At 42.6% G+C, this 13,853-nt stretch overlaps 1 protein-coding gene across 3 annotated transcripts in view; it reads left to right on the top strand.

The window, feature by feature from the left end:
• mipol1 (mirror-image polydactyly 1) overlaps nt 1–13,853 on the top strand; it is a 103,920-nt gene that overhangs the window by 10,906 nt on the left and 79,161 nt on the right. For all 3 annotated transcript variants that reach the window (XM_077238952.1, XM_077238951.1, XM_077238950.1), the window contains exon 2: nt 12,242–12,333. Coding sequence is in view for 2 of the 3 variants with exons in the window: in XM_077238951.1 (XP_077095066.1) it covers nt 12,324–12,333 (10 nt within the window). In the remaining variant the exon portion in view is untranslated. The remainder of the gene's footprint in view (nt 1–12,241; nt 12,334–13,853) is intronic.

Genomic DNA, 13,853 nt, shown 5'->3' with positions numbered 1-13,853 from the left:
GACCTATCAAAACCGCGGCTGCGGCGGCAAACCTCAAAACGCCTCTACACTCGAATGGCCATGTCGATCAGGGTGTCCAGTTGAGTAGGGCTTTCGCGGGCTAGGATCTCGTCCTGTGTCGGTGTTGAGCCCCTCGAGAAAACGGGCTACCAGAGCTGACTCGTTCCAATCACAGGAAGCAGACAGGGTTCGGAATTCAATAGAAAAATCTGCCGCTGTCCTCCTCCCCTGGCGGAGAGAAGACAAAAGCCGGGAAGCCTCCGTGCCACTAGCAGAGCGGTCAAAGACACGTAACATTTCCTCTTTGAAGAAGGAATATCGGCTGAGACATTCGGCCTCGGAGCTCCAGACAGCTGTACCCCATTCTCGCGCACGGCCAGTCAGCAAGGAGATGATGAAGGCGATGCGAGAGCGATCATTAGCGTACGTGGCAGTCTGTAGTGAAAAGACAACTTCACACTGGGTTAAGAAGGATCGACACTCCTTAGGCTCACCGGAATAACACGGCGGATTTTTCACTCTAGGTTCAGGAACGTCATGACTCCTTGCCGGAGATGAATCGACCCGGAGATGATGAAGCTATTGAGAAATCTCTGACATGCGAGCCGCGAGAGAGTCCATGGCATGACGAGTGACAGCCAGTTCATCCTCATGTCGTCCCAGCATGGCTCCCTGGATCTCGAGTGCCGACTGAAGAGAAGCGTCCTTCACTGGGTCCATCTTGGTCAGATTATTCTGTCAGGTGAGTGAACAGAGAACCCAAACGCAAAGGTGAGCTGTTATTCTTTAATTTCAGTTCAGGAGTAACAACACAGGTGGCCGCTTGGCAAAACTTGAACAGAAGACAGTCTTTGGTAAATGTAACAAAAGTCTCTCAATTAATGAAACAGAAATTCTTGGCTTCAGCCGAAACAGGAATCCCAGATGATTGAGACAGGCTGGGTCCGTAGAGAGAGTGCGGGAACGCCAAACCGAAGACCACTCACGTTTACCGAGGCTTTGGATAAGCAGAGGCAAAGCACAGTGTCATCTGAATAATTCTGACAGCAGACGAGACAAGACAAGACCGGACAGGACAGAGTACAAAACCACCGGATCAATGAGCAGGTAGATACACAGCATTTGGCAATAATCTGACAAAGAACAAAGGAAAAGGAAAGCCTAGAAATAGGGAGTAGAATCAGAGAAAGTGGGAAACAGGTGCGGAGAAGAGGAGGAACAGATGGGATAATGAGAAACGGCTGGAGATGAATTAGATAATGAGTGTGAATGAGTGTGTGTACGAGGATGCAATAACAAATATGACCAACAGAGGGAGATAGAGTAAAGGAGAAGGATACCAGGTTCATGACAGTTTGCTCACCAGTTCGTTTTTGTAGCAGAGGGGCTCAACATCAGTGACGCAGTGCTCAAGGACATTTTCAACAACAGCCTTAATGAGCCTGTCCATGCCTGGGAGGTGGGAATGCTGGGTATACTGGCAGTTTGTGGGGTATGTATATAACCGTGTAGAGGAGGGTGGCCTTCCGCCACTTGGCCCACCTCCCATTCACCTCACAAACTGCCAAGACCCCAGTCCTCCGATGACCCCTTCGGGTGTTCCTCCTGTGTGTTGTCAAGTCAGTGTTGTTTCCCCCCTCGGGGTAGTTTTTTTTTGTATTTTGTTTTATTTTTATTATTAATAAAAAGCCCTTGTTTCCTGCACTTGAGTCCTCGCTACTTCCCCTTACCCAAAACCTGACACTTACATTCTCTCACTTCCGATTTTTATGACATCACCGCGGACTTAAGCTTCTCATCACATCTTCTGTCCAATCAAATGCTCTCTTGAATCTAAAGCGTCCCGCCCCCATGCTATAAAAAACACCTGATCAAACTGACTGTCGACACGTCACGAAACAATATGGGTTGGAGATGTGAGTTTGGTTGCTCAAACGGTTGAGTTTTATTCCTTTTTCCAACTATATGTTTGTTAAGAATGAAATGGCTAGAATTTATTCACACCTCTACTATTGAATCCAACGTGCTTTTAAGTAGGGCTGGGTAAAAAAATATCGATTTCTCATTTTTCTCATTTTTACGAATTGATATCGATTCTTTAATCCAAGGAATCGATTAGGCTAGTCATCCTGTTTTCAGTAGATGAATGCATAGAGCACAGTGTGCATCCCATCCAATAAATCGCAATAATATTTGTTTTGTTACTATTGATAAGAAACAAAGTCTCAGATTTCAAATTACGTACAATTCTTATGAAATTCAAAAACATAAATACCTTATTGGTGCTGTGGCGTGAGATTGCTTTGGCGCAGAACAAGGAGCGCACATATTCTTCTCTTCTCTCTTAATAATACCAGTTACAGCATAAAATAAACATGAATGAGCATCTGAAAGTGTGTTAAAAGATAGAGTACAACTTATCGAAATCCGTATTATGTTAGATGGAATCGCTCAATCAGCGTTTCAACCGTGGAAAGTAGGCTGGGTATCGTAACAAAATTTTCGATACCGGTACCGATACCGATACCTTGACTTCAATACCGGTTCCTGAACGATACTTTTTTCGATACCAATTTTATCAATATAACATTACCTAAAAAAAAAAAAAACTTTTATTTTTTCAGTTTGTTGACTTTTTTACACTCATATTTTGAGTCTGTAAAAAAGCACCAATGCTAAAGTTTTCTGTTTTCCTAAACATTTAACAACATGTATTCTTTACTTCAATGAGCTCATTGTTTCTGCCTTAACTTAATGCATTGTTTAACAATGAAACTGAATGAAAATTAATTGAAATGCATTACACACAGTCACCCCTGATAACAGATCACTCTAAATTGTAATTTAGACACATGCATTTTCTGTAAAGCTCCGTTGAAACGATATGTATTGTGAAAAATGCTATACAAATAAATGTGAATTGAATTAAATATAGGCTACTGGGGTGCGGGATATATGCCTCGCGCTCAGCACACATGAAGCTTGCGCAAAGCACTGGCAAAAGTACCCTAATGATTATGGATATGTCGGGAAACGATAGCAAGGAGATATTTTAATTGTTTATTAATGAATAAGTGTTTACTAAACGTGTTGGCTGCAAAGATGATTATTGCGAATTTGCGATGCTGACTCGTCATCCCTGCAGTAGTGAACACGCGCGCGCCTATATGGATTAGGTAATCAAACTATTTATTTCTAATTGTTTCGTTTAAAAGTTGACATATTTTGAACATATATAGAACTATTTCTCATGTCTGTGAGGCAAGTATCCTATACGCTGAGTTTTGGTTTATATGTGACGCGCTCCAGTTCTTGTAGTCGAAGGCGGATAACCTTTCTACTCTCGAGTGTATTCTGTGCGCTTTTAAGTGTAGATTTACCGTGTTACCGGTCTTGGCAGCAATTATCTTGTCGAAAATATTGCATCGTGTGCTTATGGCATCGAGTCGGGTACATAGGTACACTTTTGATCATTTCCACATATTTTCTATCTATCTGGGTTGAACGCTTACGCTTACACACACACACACACACTAAAGCCTCACGTGCGACGAGGCACGTCTCTGGGCAGCCGCGTAAACTAGTGTTTTTCCGCCACAGCCAATCATGCTGCATGTTTATTGTTTCACTGACGTTGACGAGTTTAACCACTTAGGTACCGAAACTTGGTACCGAAAAACAAGACATGTTTCGATACTCGGTAGTATCGAGGCAATTCGGTCGGTACCTAAAAAGTACCGAACTCGGTACCCAGCCCAAGTGGAAAGACGTCAGTAAAACAGCTTGCAAACAATGTCATGTAACGTCACATTTACCTCAGAAAAAACATATCCAGTGACCATGAACTCGTTGGTTGGCTAGAAAAATTAACTCTAGAGAGGAGCATTTTGCTAAATATATGCACCATATAACATAATCATTATTTTTAATGTTCTTCAATTTTGAATGCATTTTTGAATAAATCTGGCAAGTTTTTATGACAGCCACCATTTAAATATTTTTCATATAACTTTCTTATTAAAAAAATAAATAAAAGTGTAATTTAAGTGTTTGTATACAAATCAGTTCATTTTTACCTTCAATATATGCCAATATAGACGTAGGCTAATGAAGCTATAGGCTACAACTGACTCCCATAGTTTACAGCATTAGTTAAGAGATTTGTTTTCCTTGAGCATTTGCATTTGCATGTATTGTAGCCTACCTGATATCCAAAATAGTCAATATTGAATCGGAATCGAAATCGAATCGAATTGCAAGTTTGTGAATCGAAATCGAATTGAATTGTGAAATTTTTGTCAATACCCAGCCCTACTTTTAAGTACGACTTGAGGTCTGTGAGGTAAACTTAACGCTACTGGCAATTTGAGAAGGGGGAGGAGCCATTCAATATGTTCTGGCTTAGCTTCCTGTTTCAGTGGAAATTACGTCAACGCATCATACAAAGCTGCATGTTCCAAGGCACTTCAGTGGGCCTTTAACAATCGCTTATATGGAACCTGACATTAGGGGAAAGGAATGCCAGCTACTCCCGGAGTACACATCAAAATAATGAAGAGCAAACAACAGAGCCAAATCTTCCATTTCAATTACACTATAGCTCTGCTGGGTCTTGGAGAACTTTTTAGAAAAGTAGGAAACAGGATGGTCAATATGGTACTCATCCTCCTGAAATCGTACCACACCAGCTCCCTTACCACTTGCATCCACTTGTAGTCTGAAAGGCATTTTAAAGTTTGAAGCAGAGAAAGGTCTTTGGCAGCATGAAAAACAAGTTGACAGTCCATTAAAAACCTTCCATTTGTATGGTCTGTTAGAGGAGAGATAGGGCAAATGAATTGGGACAGTAATCTTGATAATACCCACTCATACCTAGGAAACGTCTCAATTCTCGTTTTTTACAGGGTACAAGGAGTTCAAGTATGGCGGAATTTTTTGCCTCAACAGGTTTAACCACTCCCTGACCTACCTGCTTACCTGAGTACATAACAATTCCTTCTGCAAACTTTAAGACTGCAATATTAGTGTCAACGAAGCAGCAGTTAGGCATTTGAAAACCATTTCAAGGGTTTTTACATGATTTGTTATCTGAATATTCCACAGTATCATCCAGATACACTTCACAGTTTGGCACATCCAACAGTTTCTGATGCATCATATGCTGAAATATAGCAGGTGCATTTCACATTCTATACTATAGGAAGCTCGTTAATTTCAGAAGCACGTTAGGTAAGGGGCACCTGCCAAAACCCCTTTGGCAGAACTGAATTCTTAACATAGTTCGCTAAACCAACTCTACCTACGCAGTCCTACATTCTGGGAATGGGGAAATAGTCAGGTTTTGTTACTATAGGTGCTTTCGCAGAGGAGGAACCTTTCATAGTTCCTAGAACTAATGTTGGAAATACCCAGCTTTTTGGCGTGTTCGCACCAAAGAATCTGGGCACGATCGGGGGAGCTAAATTAGCTCCTACTTCAGAGTAAGTTCTAACCCAGCACAATAACAACTACCAGTGATGTAATGTAGTGTACAACTATTGTCCGGGCGCACGCAAAAAAACGGCCCCCACCATTTAAAAAAAAACAGTGTACACACACAGATTATAGCCTATATAAGTATATATTTACTCCACAAACTAACTCTAAAAACATTGAAAACTGTGATAGATTTGACCTCTCAACCTTTACGCTAAGGAGAAATTCCAATGCGACTTTGAGGGGACCAAGCCAAACATGATTGTTAGTAACATTGGGGATCAACTCCATGGAAACAGTAATACTTTTTCATATACTGTTTATTTTCTTTGTGTAACAGTTCTATCTAATAATGTATTTGACAGGACTGTTAAACAGACTGTAAACTAATGAAGTCTGAGAATGGGAGCGCTGTGTGCTCAGGGTCTGGCGTTCTCGGCACCGCCAAAAAAAAATTCTGCAGCGCCGTCAAAATAAAATTCACAACAACATGTCACTTTAGAGTTTCGACCACCCTGGTGGCTAGTTCCTATAACTAAGGTCCTATAACTATCCGGTGTGAAATTGTTGACCTTCTAATAATCATTGCAAATTATCAGGTTTTTTGGACAAGCAAGCAAGGGAGCTCCAAGGACATTAGCTGGACGCAGCCAGTCCATTGTGCAGCATATACTCAACCTCTGTCTACATTATTACATGCTTCTGTGAATTCATTCTGTAAAAAAAAGAAAAAAAGTGAAAGTGACATGTGAAGGCCGAGTGTGGTAACCCTACTCGGAATTTGTCCTCTCCATTTAGCCCATACAAGTTAGAGTGCACACATTAGGAGCAGTGAGTAGCGTACACACACACTGCAAACCGTGGAGACACACACCCGGAGCAGTGGGCAGCCTTTTATTTGCTGTGGTGCCGTGGAGCGATTGGGGGTTTAGTTTGCTACTACACCGACAGTGGCAATAGAGGACACACATGGGCGTTTTAAGTCTCATTTATTTTTCTTTTGACCAGATAAGGACCAGAAAATTATGTATGTAATATAGAACCGAGAGTCTGAAGTAGAACCATGATAGAATCGCCAGGACGAACGTTTTTATTTTTACAGTCTTTTTACAGACTTTTTATCGAAACTACCCTTCATCTTAGTCTGAGCACTATACAGATTAAGCTTAGCAAGTCTCTTAGGGCTTTATGCAACATCTCACGAATAGAAGTGACAAAATCATCGACAGATATGGGTTTACAATTCTAATTCAGCAATTGTTCTCTTAGCAGATTTAGTGGGCCACGATTTGTTTGACCAAACACAAGTTCAGCAGGACTAAAGCCGAGGGATTCTTGCACATACTCACTTATTGCAAACATCAGGAAACAAAGACCCTCAACCCAGTCTTTCCCAGTTTCCACTCAGTAGCGATGCATCAAGGTTTTGAGAGTTTGATGGAATCGTTCGAGTGCACCTTGGGATTCAGGGTGATATGCAGTGTACATTTGGGGGCTTAACCAAGCGTTTCTAAAGACTGCTTACAAAACTTAGAAGTAAAGTTTGACCCATATTCACTTGTCCAAATTGCTTTTGTCAATCCCAAAGTAGTACAGAATTTGAGCAGTTATTTTACCACAACCATAGCTTTTAAATGTGCATAATGGAACAGCCTTGTGGAAACAAATCTCAGTGCACATGTTGGTCAAAATATATTGTTGTCCCTATTTAGCTTTGGGCAACTGTCCAACACAGTCAACAGTTAAGTGCTCAAGTGCGTCGCGTTTCTCTAAGGTAACTTTCAAAATGTGAGACCAATATATTCATACCATTGGAGGACAGTGTATTCTTAAATCTGTACACTAGAGGACATCCTTATCATATTAGATGGCCGTGAACATTGTCTTCATTGCTTAGTGCTGTGGTATTTCTTCATTATATAAGGCTTAAATATTGCAATTAGTATTCATTTTCTTTTTTCTTAAAACAGCCAAGCATCAATTGTCCAAAGAAATCTACATATATTTTTGGATTGTCAACTATAAAAAGCTTTAAAGTTTCAAGAAAAGGCAATACTAAAATCCCTGTGGTATGAGATGATAATACCATGACACTAAATTATTGCCATATTCAAATTTGCATGGTACACTGTAAATACTAAAGAATACAGTATTAACATGGTGCCCTGTCTGAAGGACCTTTGGATTTTTGTTGTTGATTCTTGCTGTTAGTGTAACACCACATTTCTTAAGCATGCATATGAATATCTACATCACCGTTCAAAAGTTTGGGCTCAGTAAGATTAAAAAAAAAAAAAAGTTAATTAATACTTTTATTCAGCAAGGACACATTAAATTGATCAAAATTGGCAGTAAAGACATTTATTATGTTACAAAAAGAAAAAAAAGTCACTTACAACTGAAATTAGGGTAGAGTGGTGTAGGCAGGATTTTCTGATTGGGTTTACTCGCCAATTGACATGTATGACACGACTTACAAAATCTGGACCTCACTGACTGAAAAAGTACATCGTAATGTGGTGGTAAACATTTTTTGTTATACGTACATTTCCAGATAATGCATTTTCATGGGCAAGTTTTGCCAGCAGGTAAGACTATCTGCTGCACTTCCTGCCATCCTAACTCTTCTTGTTGGGGTTAGGATAGGGTGACTCTCACAGTGCATTATGGGTATTTTCTAGCCGTTGAGCGAGCATACATCGTTTAAACACTTGTTATTGCAGTGCATTGTGGGATTGAATGAGTGCACTCGATAACATCCACTATGGTTTCAGACACCTCTACAAATGTCTGTCCCCTCAAATAGTGCCGTATTTAAAGGTATAGGCCAAGGGGGCGATTTCGGACACAGCCTTTCAGTCTGAGGCATGATGCCATTTTTTCCGATGGCTGAAGCCTTTTATCCTGAGGCATGATGCATTTTCGTCATATGACTGAGGTCTGAGGATGTCCTAAAATGTACACTGTACAGATGGCATGTTGAAAGAACTTTCCGATATCTGTATAATGTCTCATGCAATCGCTCAAACAATGTTTCAAATGCAGAAACGATACTCGGTACTCTAGAGAGGGAACGAGTATTGCGTAAGTTTAGCTTACGCTAAGAGGGGAAAGATTCATCTTCTCGAGATACTGAAGCCAAAAAATTATCCTTAATTTTGTATTCCTTGTCAACGCAGTGCAGCAGCTAGCAGACCTAGAGCAGGCCATCTCGCGTGCTCATTGGCTGCCCTGCGGCAACTGCTGCAGCCTACCAGTGAGCCCGGCGTGACGTCACGCCCAATGAAGGGCGCCAGCGCCTTCATAGCGTCACAGCCCGCCAGAATGGCAGTGGCCTAGCATATAAAAGTAGGGGCTGTAGGCTGAATTCTCTGGTTTTTCGTCGACTGAAGCGAAGTCGCTCGTGGCACGAGCACGGCCGGTTACGCAATACTCGTTCCCTCTCTAGAGAGAACCAAGGTTACGTTAGTAACCGAGTATCGTTCTCTTACGAGAGGTTCTCTCGTATTGCATCCACCATGAGACCCCGAAATTTCAGGGGAACCCCATAAGTGAAAAAATAAGGTGGCCAGCCACGCGGGCCATCACTTGTACATAAGCAGACGTAGGAAATACAGAGCAGCGCGCCGGTCTGTATAGGCACATGGCACATACCCTACTTAGTGCAGCTCAACCAGGAGAGCTGAGTCATGTGAGAGTGATCTGAGCAGGAGATCTGGGCAGAATACACCTCTCCTTCAAACTGACAACAGTTTAGCCGGCAAGGCAGGAACTTCTAGGTTATAAAACCTGACAAAGGTAGACGGGGAGCTCCAGCCCGCCGCTACACATATGTCATGGATAGAAATTCCACTGGACCATGCCCACGAAGAGGCCATGCCTCTCGTGGAATGAGCCCTGATGCCCAGAGGGCATTACAGACCTTTCGACGCATAAGCGGCTGCTATAGCGTCCACTATCCATCTGGACATGCTCTGTTTCGAGGAGGCGAGACCCTTGGTCCGCCCATCAAAACGAAACAAAAAGCTGTTCCGAATGCCTGAAGGAAGTGGAGCGCGTAATGTAAACCCTCAGCGCTCTGACAGGGCAGAGGAGATTCACATCACTTTCGCTGTCAGATGCTGGGAGAGCTGACAATGAAATAACTTGTGCTCTGAATGGAGTGCCCATCACTTTAGGGACATAGCCATGTCTAGGTCTGAGGATGACTTTAGAGTCATTCGGCCCGAACTCAAGACACGACGCGCTGATAGACAGCGCATGCAGGTCCCCCACACGTTTTACTGACGACAGTGCAGTCAGAAAGACGGTTTTCGGGCTTTGAGCGTCGCGGCAGGAAGAGGTTCATGGCCTGCGTGGTCTTCTGCACCTCAGAGAAGCGGTCAACGATCCCATTCACCGCTGGGCCGAATAGACCAGTGGGGGAGAGCGGCACATTCAGGAAGGTGGCTCGCTCAGATTCCCTCATATCCGCGAGCGTTAACCAGAAGTGCCTCTCTGTCACAGTTAACGCGGCCATGGCTCGTCCGATGGCTTGGGCTGCGGCTTTGGTGGCGCGGAGAGAGAGATCCGTCGCACTCCTCAGATCCGTAACCGCAGCTGGATCCCGGCCCTTCTCATCCCACTCACGGAGGAGGTCGGCTTGCAGGATCTGAAGCACAGCCATTGAGTGTAGAGCAGACGCGGCCTGGCCGGAGGCGGCATAAGCGCGGCCGACCAAGGCGGACGTGGCTCTGCAGGCTTTAGACGGAGGGCTGACCGTGACCGCCATCTCGCAGAGGGCGGGCAAAGGTGCGCTGCGACCGCCTCTTCCACAGGGGGAATAGCTGTGTATCCTTTCTCTGTGGCGCCGTCCACTTGGGAGAGCGACGCGGATGCCTGTGACTGAAGTCTTGAAGAAAAAGGTGTACTCCACAATTTCGTCAGCTCCGCATGAAGTTCCGGCAGGAATGGAGCGGGTCTAGTTGCTGAAGCTGTATGGCGGCGGCGACTCTGAAGGAAACAGCCGTCGAGCCTGTTCGGCGCGGGTTCCTCTGGCAGCGACCACTCGAGCCCTAGACGGTCAACAGCCTGTGTCAGCAGGCGCATCAGTTCCGCATCAGCTCCAGCGCGGGTACGGGTAGATTCCTGGATCGACGAGGTGGCGGAATGAAGCGACCATTCCTCGCTGTCCGATGCCAGGATGGAGCAGCAGTCCTTCGTTGCGGTCCTCGGCCTCATCTTCTGATGTGACGGCAGTGAGGCTCGTAAGCGGCAGCTGCGCGTCAGTGAGGAGAGGCGGAGAAGGCGAAGGCGAGGCTCGAGGGAGGTTCTCCGGCGAGCACGTTGCTGTGGCCACAGGTTCCGGCTGTCTCAGGGAACGGCGCTTCTTCCTGCGCGGTCCCACAGAGGGCGGAGTGACTGCTGCGGTGTTAAACGCCTCGAGTCGAGCCCGTAGGGTCGACAGCGGAAGCTCCTCACTGCGTGTTCCAGGCCCAGGCAGAGAGCGCAGATCAGGTGGCGGTCTCCGGCGCTGAGCGACGCTCTACATGAGCCGCAGGAAGTGCGAGGCATCTTGAAAAAGACGCTCGCTGCTCTTTTAGAATTTTTTTTTTTTTTTGCAAGGCAAAAAGGATACGTCGCCGGATAGCGTAGCTCGCACGGATGGCTGAAGGTGGCGAAGACGGCCTTCCTCAGCGCTGTCCTAAGCTGGCTGTTCGCTGTTCGACGGCGGCGGTGGCTTCTCTCAAATCCAGCGATGCAAAGAGCTCGCTGAAGAGACGAAAAATCAGAGAATTCAGCCTACAGCCCCTACTTTTATACACTAGGCCACGCCCATTCTGGCGGGCTGTGACGCTATGAAGGCGCGGGCGCCCTTCATTGGGCGTGACGTCACGCCGGGCTCACTGGTAGGCTGCAGCAGTTGCCGCAGGGCAGCCAATGAACATGCGAGATGGCCTGCTCTAGGTCTGCTAGCTGCTGCACTGTGTTGACAAGGAATACAAAATTAAGGATAATTTTTTGGCTTCAGTCTCTCGAGAAGATGAATCTTTCCCCCGTAGCGTAAGCTAAACTTACGCAATACGAGAGAACCTCTCGTAAGGGAACACGTAAACAAAACAGCTTGTAAACAATGTCATTTAATGTTACATTTACTTCAGAAAATTTATTCAATGTCCATAAACTCGATAGTTGGCTAGAAAAATTAACCATAGAGAGGAGCATTTTGCTAAATATATGTAGTATTTTGTATATTCATTGTATTTTTACTTCACCTGTTCTTCAATATTTGATGTTTGATTAAATACATCATGTTATTATGACAGCAACCATTTAAATGTTTATATTTTAAAAAATAGTTAAAAAGTTATAACTATAAAATTATTATTATTATTATTATTATTTAAAAAATTTCCTAATGTAAAATTTAAAGTAACCTATAAAAATCTGCTAATTTTAACCTTTAATATTTTTGTAACTGGTGATACATACCCCAATAAATCAAAATCAGAATCAAATACTTTGATGTTTTTTTGCAGAAAATAAAGTAATTGTTGGGCTGGTCACACACACACACACACACATACACGCACACACACACACACACACACACACACCGCTTTTGGTATGTAATCCCTGAGCTCATAAGGACATTGTAGAAAAGATTAGTCTAACCCACATTGAGAACTAAACATATGACCAGAACCAAAACACTGAGCTCAAGTACTTGAATTGAAGTACTTGAACAGTAATGAGTTATTGATACATGTCCTCTGTTCATTTTAAGGGAGAGCTGCTCAGAGAGTGAGGAGGAGCTGCATCAGCTGTCATGGATTCAAAAACAAGAACTGAAGGATTCACTGTTTGATATGTACAGAGGTGAGTGTGAATGAGGTGAGAGGTGAGAATGCTGTCCTTTGTCTTTTTGCTTTTTGCTGTGGTTGAATCTTAGTGAAGAACTGAATTTGAGAATATAATAGGACAGTATCTTTATTTGTTACTGATAAGGTAACTTTCAAAATGTGAGACCAATATATTCATACCACTGGAGGACAGTGCATTCTTAAAAATGTGCACTAGAGGGCATCCTTATCATATCAGATGGCCGTGAACATTGTCTTCATTGCTTAGTGCTATGGTATTTCTTCATAATATTAGGCTTAAATATTGCAATTAGTATTCATTGTCTTTTTTCTGAAAACACCCAAGTATCAAGGGTCCAAAGAAATATATTTATATTTGGATTGTCAACTTTAAAAAGCTTTAAAGTTTTTAGAAAAGCCTACAAATTACAGGCAATACTAAAATCCCTGTGGTATGAGATGATAATACAATGACACTAAATTATTGCCATATTCAAATTTGCATGGTACACTGTAAATACTATGGAATACGGTATTAACATGGTACCCTGTCTGAAGAACCTTTGGATTTTTGTTGTTGATTCTTGCTGTTAGTGTAACACCTCATTTCTTTAGCATGCATCTATGAATATCTGCATCACCGTTCAAAAGTTTGGGCTCAGTAAGATTTTTTTTAAATAGGTTAAATAATACTTTTATTCAGCAAGGACACATTAAATTGATCAAAATTTATATTAATCAAAGAATCCTGAAAAAAATGTAATACAAAAATATTAAGAAATGTTTCTCGAGCAGCAAATCAGCATATTAGAATGCCTTTTGAAGGATCATGTGACACTGAAGACTGGAATAAAGGAATCACAGGAATAAATAACATTTTTAAATACCGTAATTATCACCCCCTTTAATGCACTATCCAAACTTTATGGTACAGTTCACCCAAAAATGAAAATTCTGTCATTATTTACTCATCCTCAAGTTGCTTCAAACATGTTTGAATTTCTTTCTTCTGCTGAACACTAAAAAAGATGATATAAGATATTTTGAAGAATCAGGGTAACCAAACAGTCGATGGGCTCCACTGACTTCCATAGCATGAAAAATAATACTAGGAAGTCAATGGGGCCTATAAACTGTTTAGTTACTGATAATCTTCAAAATTTGTGCTGAAGAAAGATACTCATGCAGGTGTGGAACAACTTGAGGGTGAGTAGATGATTACAGAATTTTCATTTTGGGCTGAACTGTCCCTTTAAATGGTTGTAATTCATGATTGCTTTGGAATATGGACCTACCATCACTTTTTTTTTAGAAGACACTCTGCAGATTATTGAAAGTGTAAAAAAGTTATAGAAGTTTAAATTTATTATAAAGCAAATGTACTGTACTAAAAAAATGATATGCCATATGCTAAGCCATGTCTTTCCATGTTGTGTTCCAAATTTGAAGTTGATATCACAAAAACTGAAGTTCCTATGAGATTCTGTTTAGGCGATGCACCAAAAATAGCCACCGGGTGTCACCCACATTCAAATC

The sequence above is a fragment of the Siphateles boraxobius genome, unplaced genomic scaffold, assembly GCF_051911475.1.
Source record: "Siphateles boraxobius isolate OS27281-9 unplaced genomic scaffold, OSU_SipBor_1 22, whole genome shotgun sequence".
Taxonomy (NCBI): Eukaryota; Metazoa; Chordata; class Actinopteri; order Cypriniformes; family Leuciscidae; genus Siphateles; species Siphateles boraxobius.
Note: the sequence above shows the minus strand (reverse complement) of the source record. Positions and strands in the feature narration are given on the sequence as shown.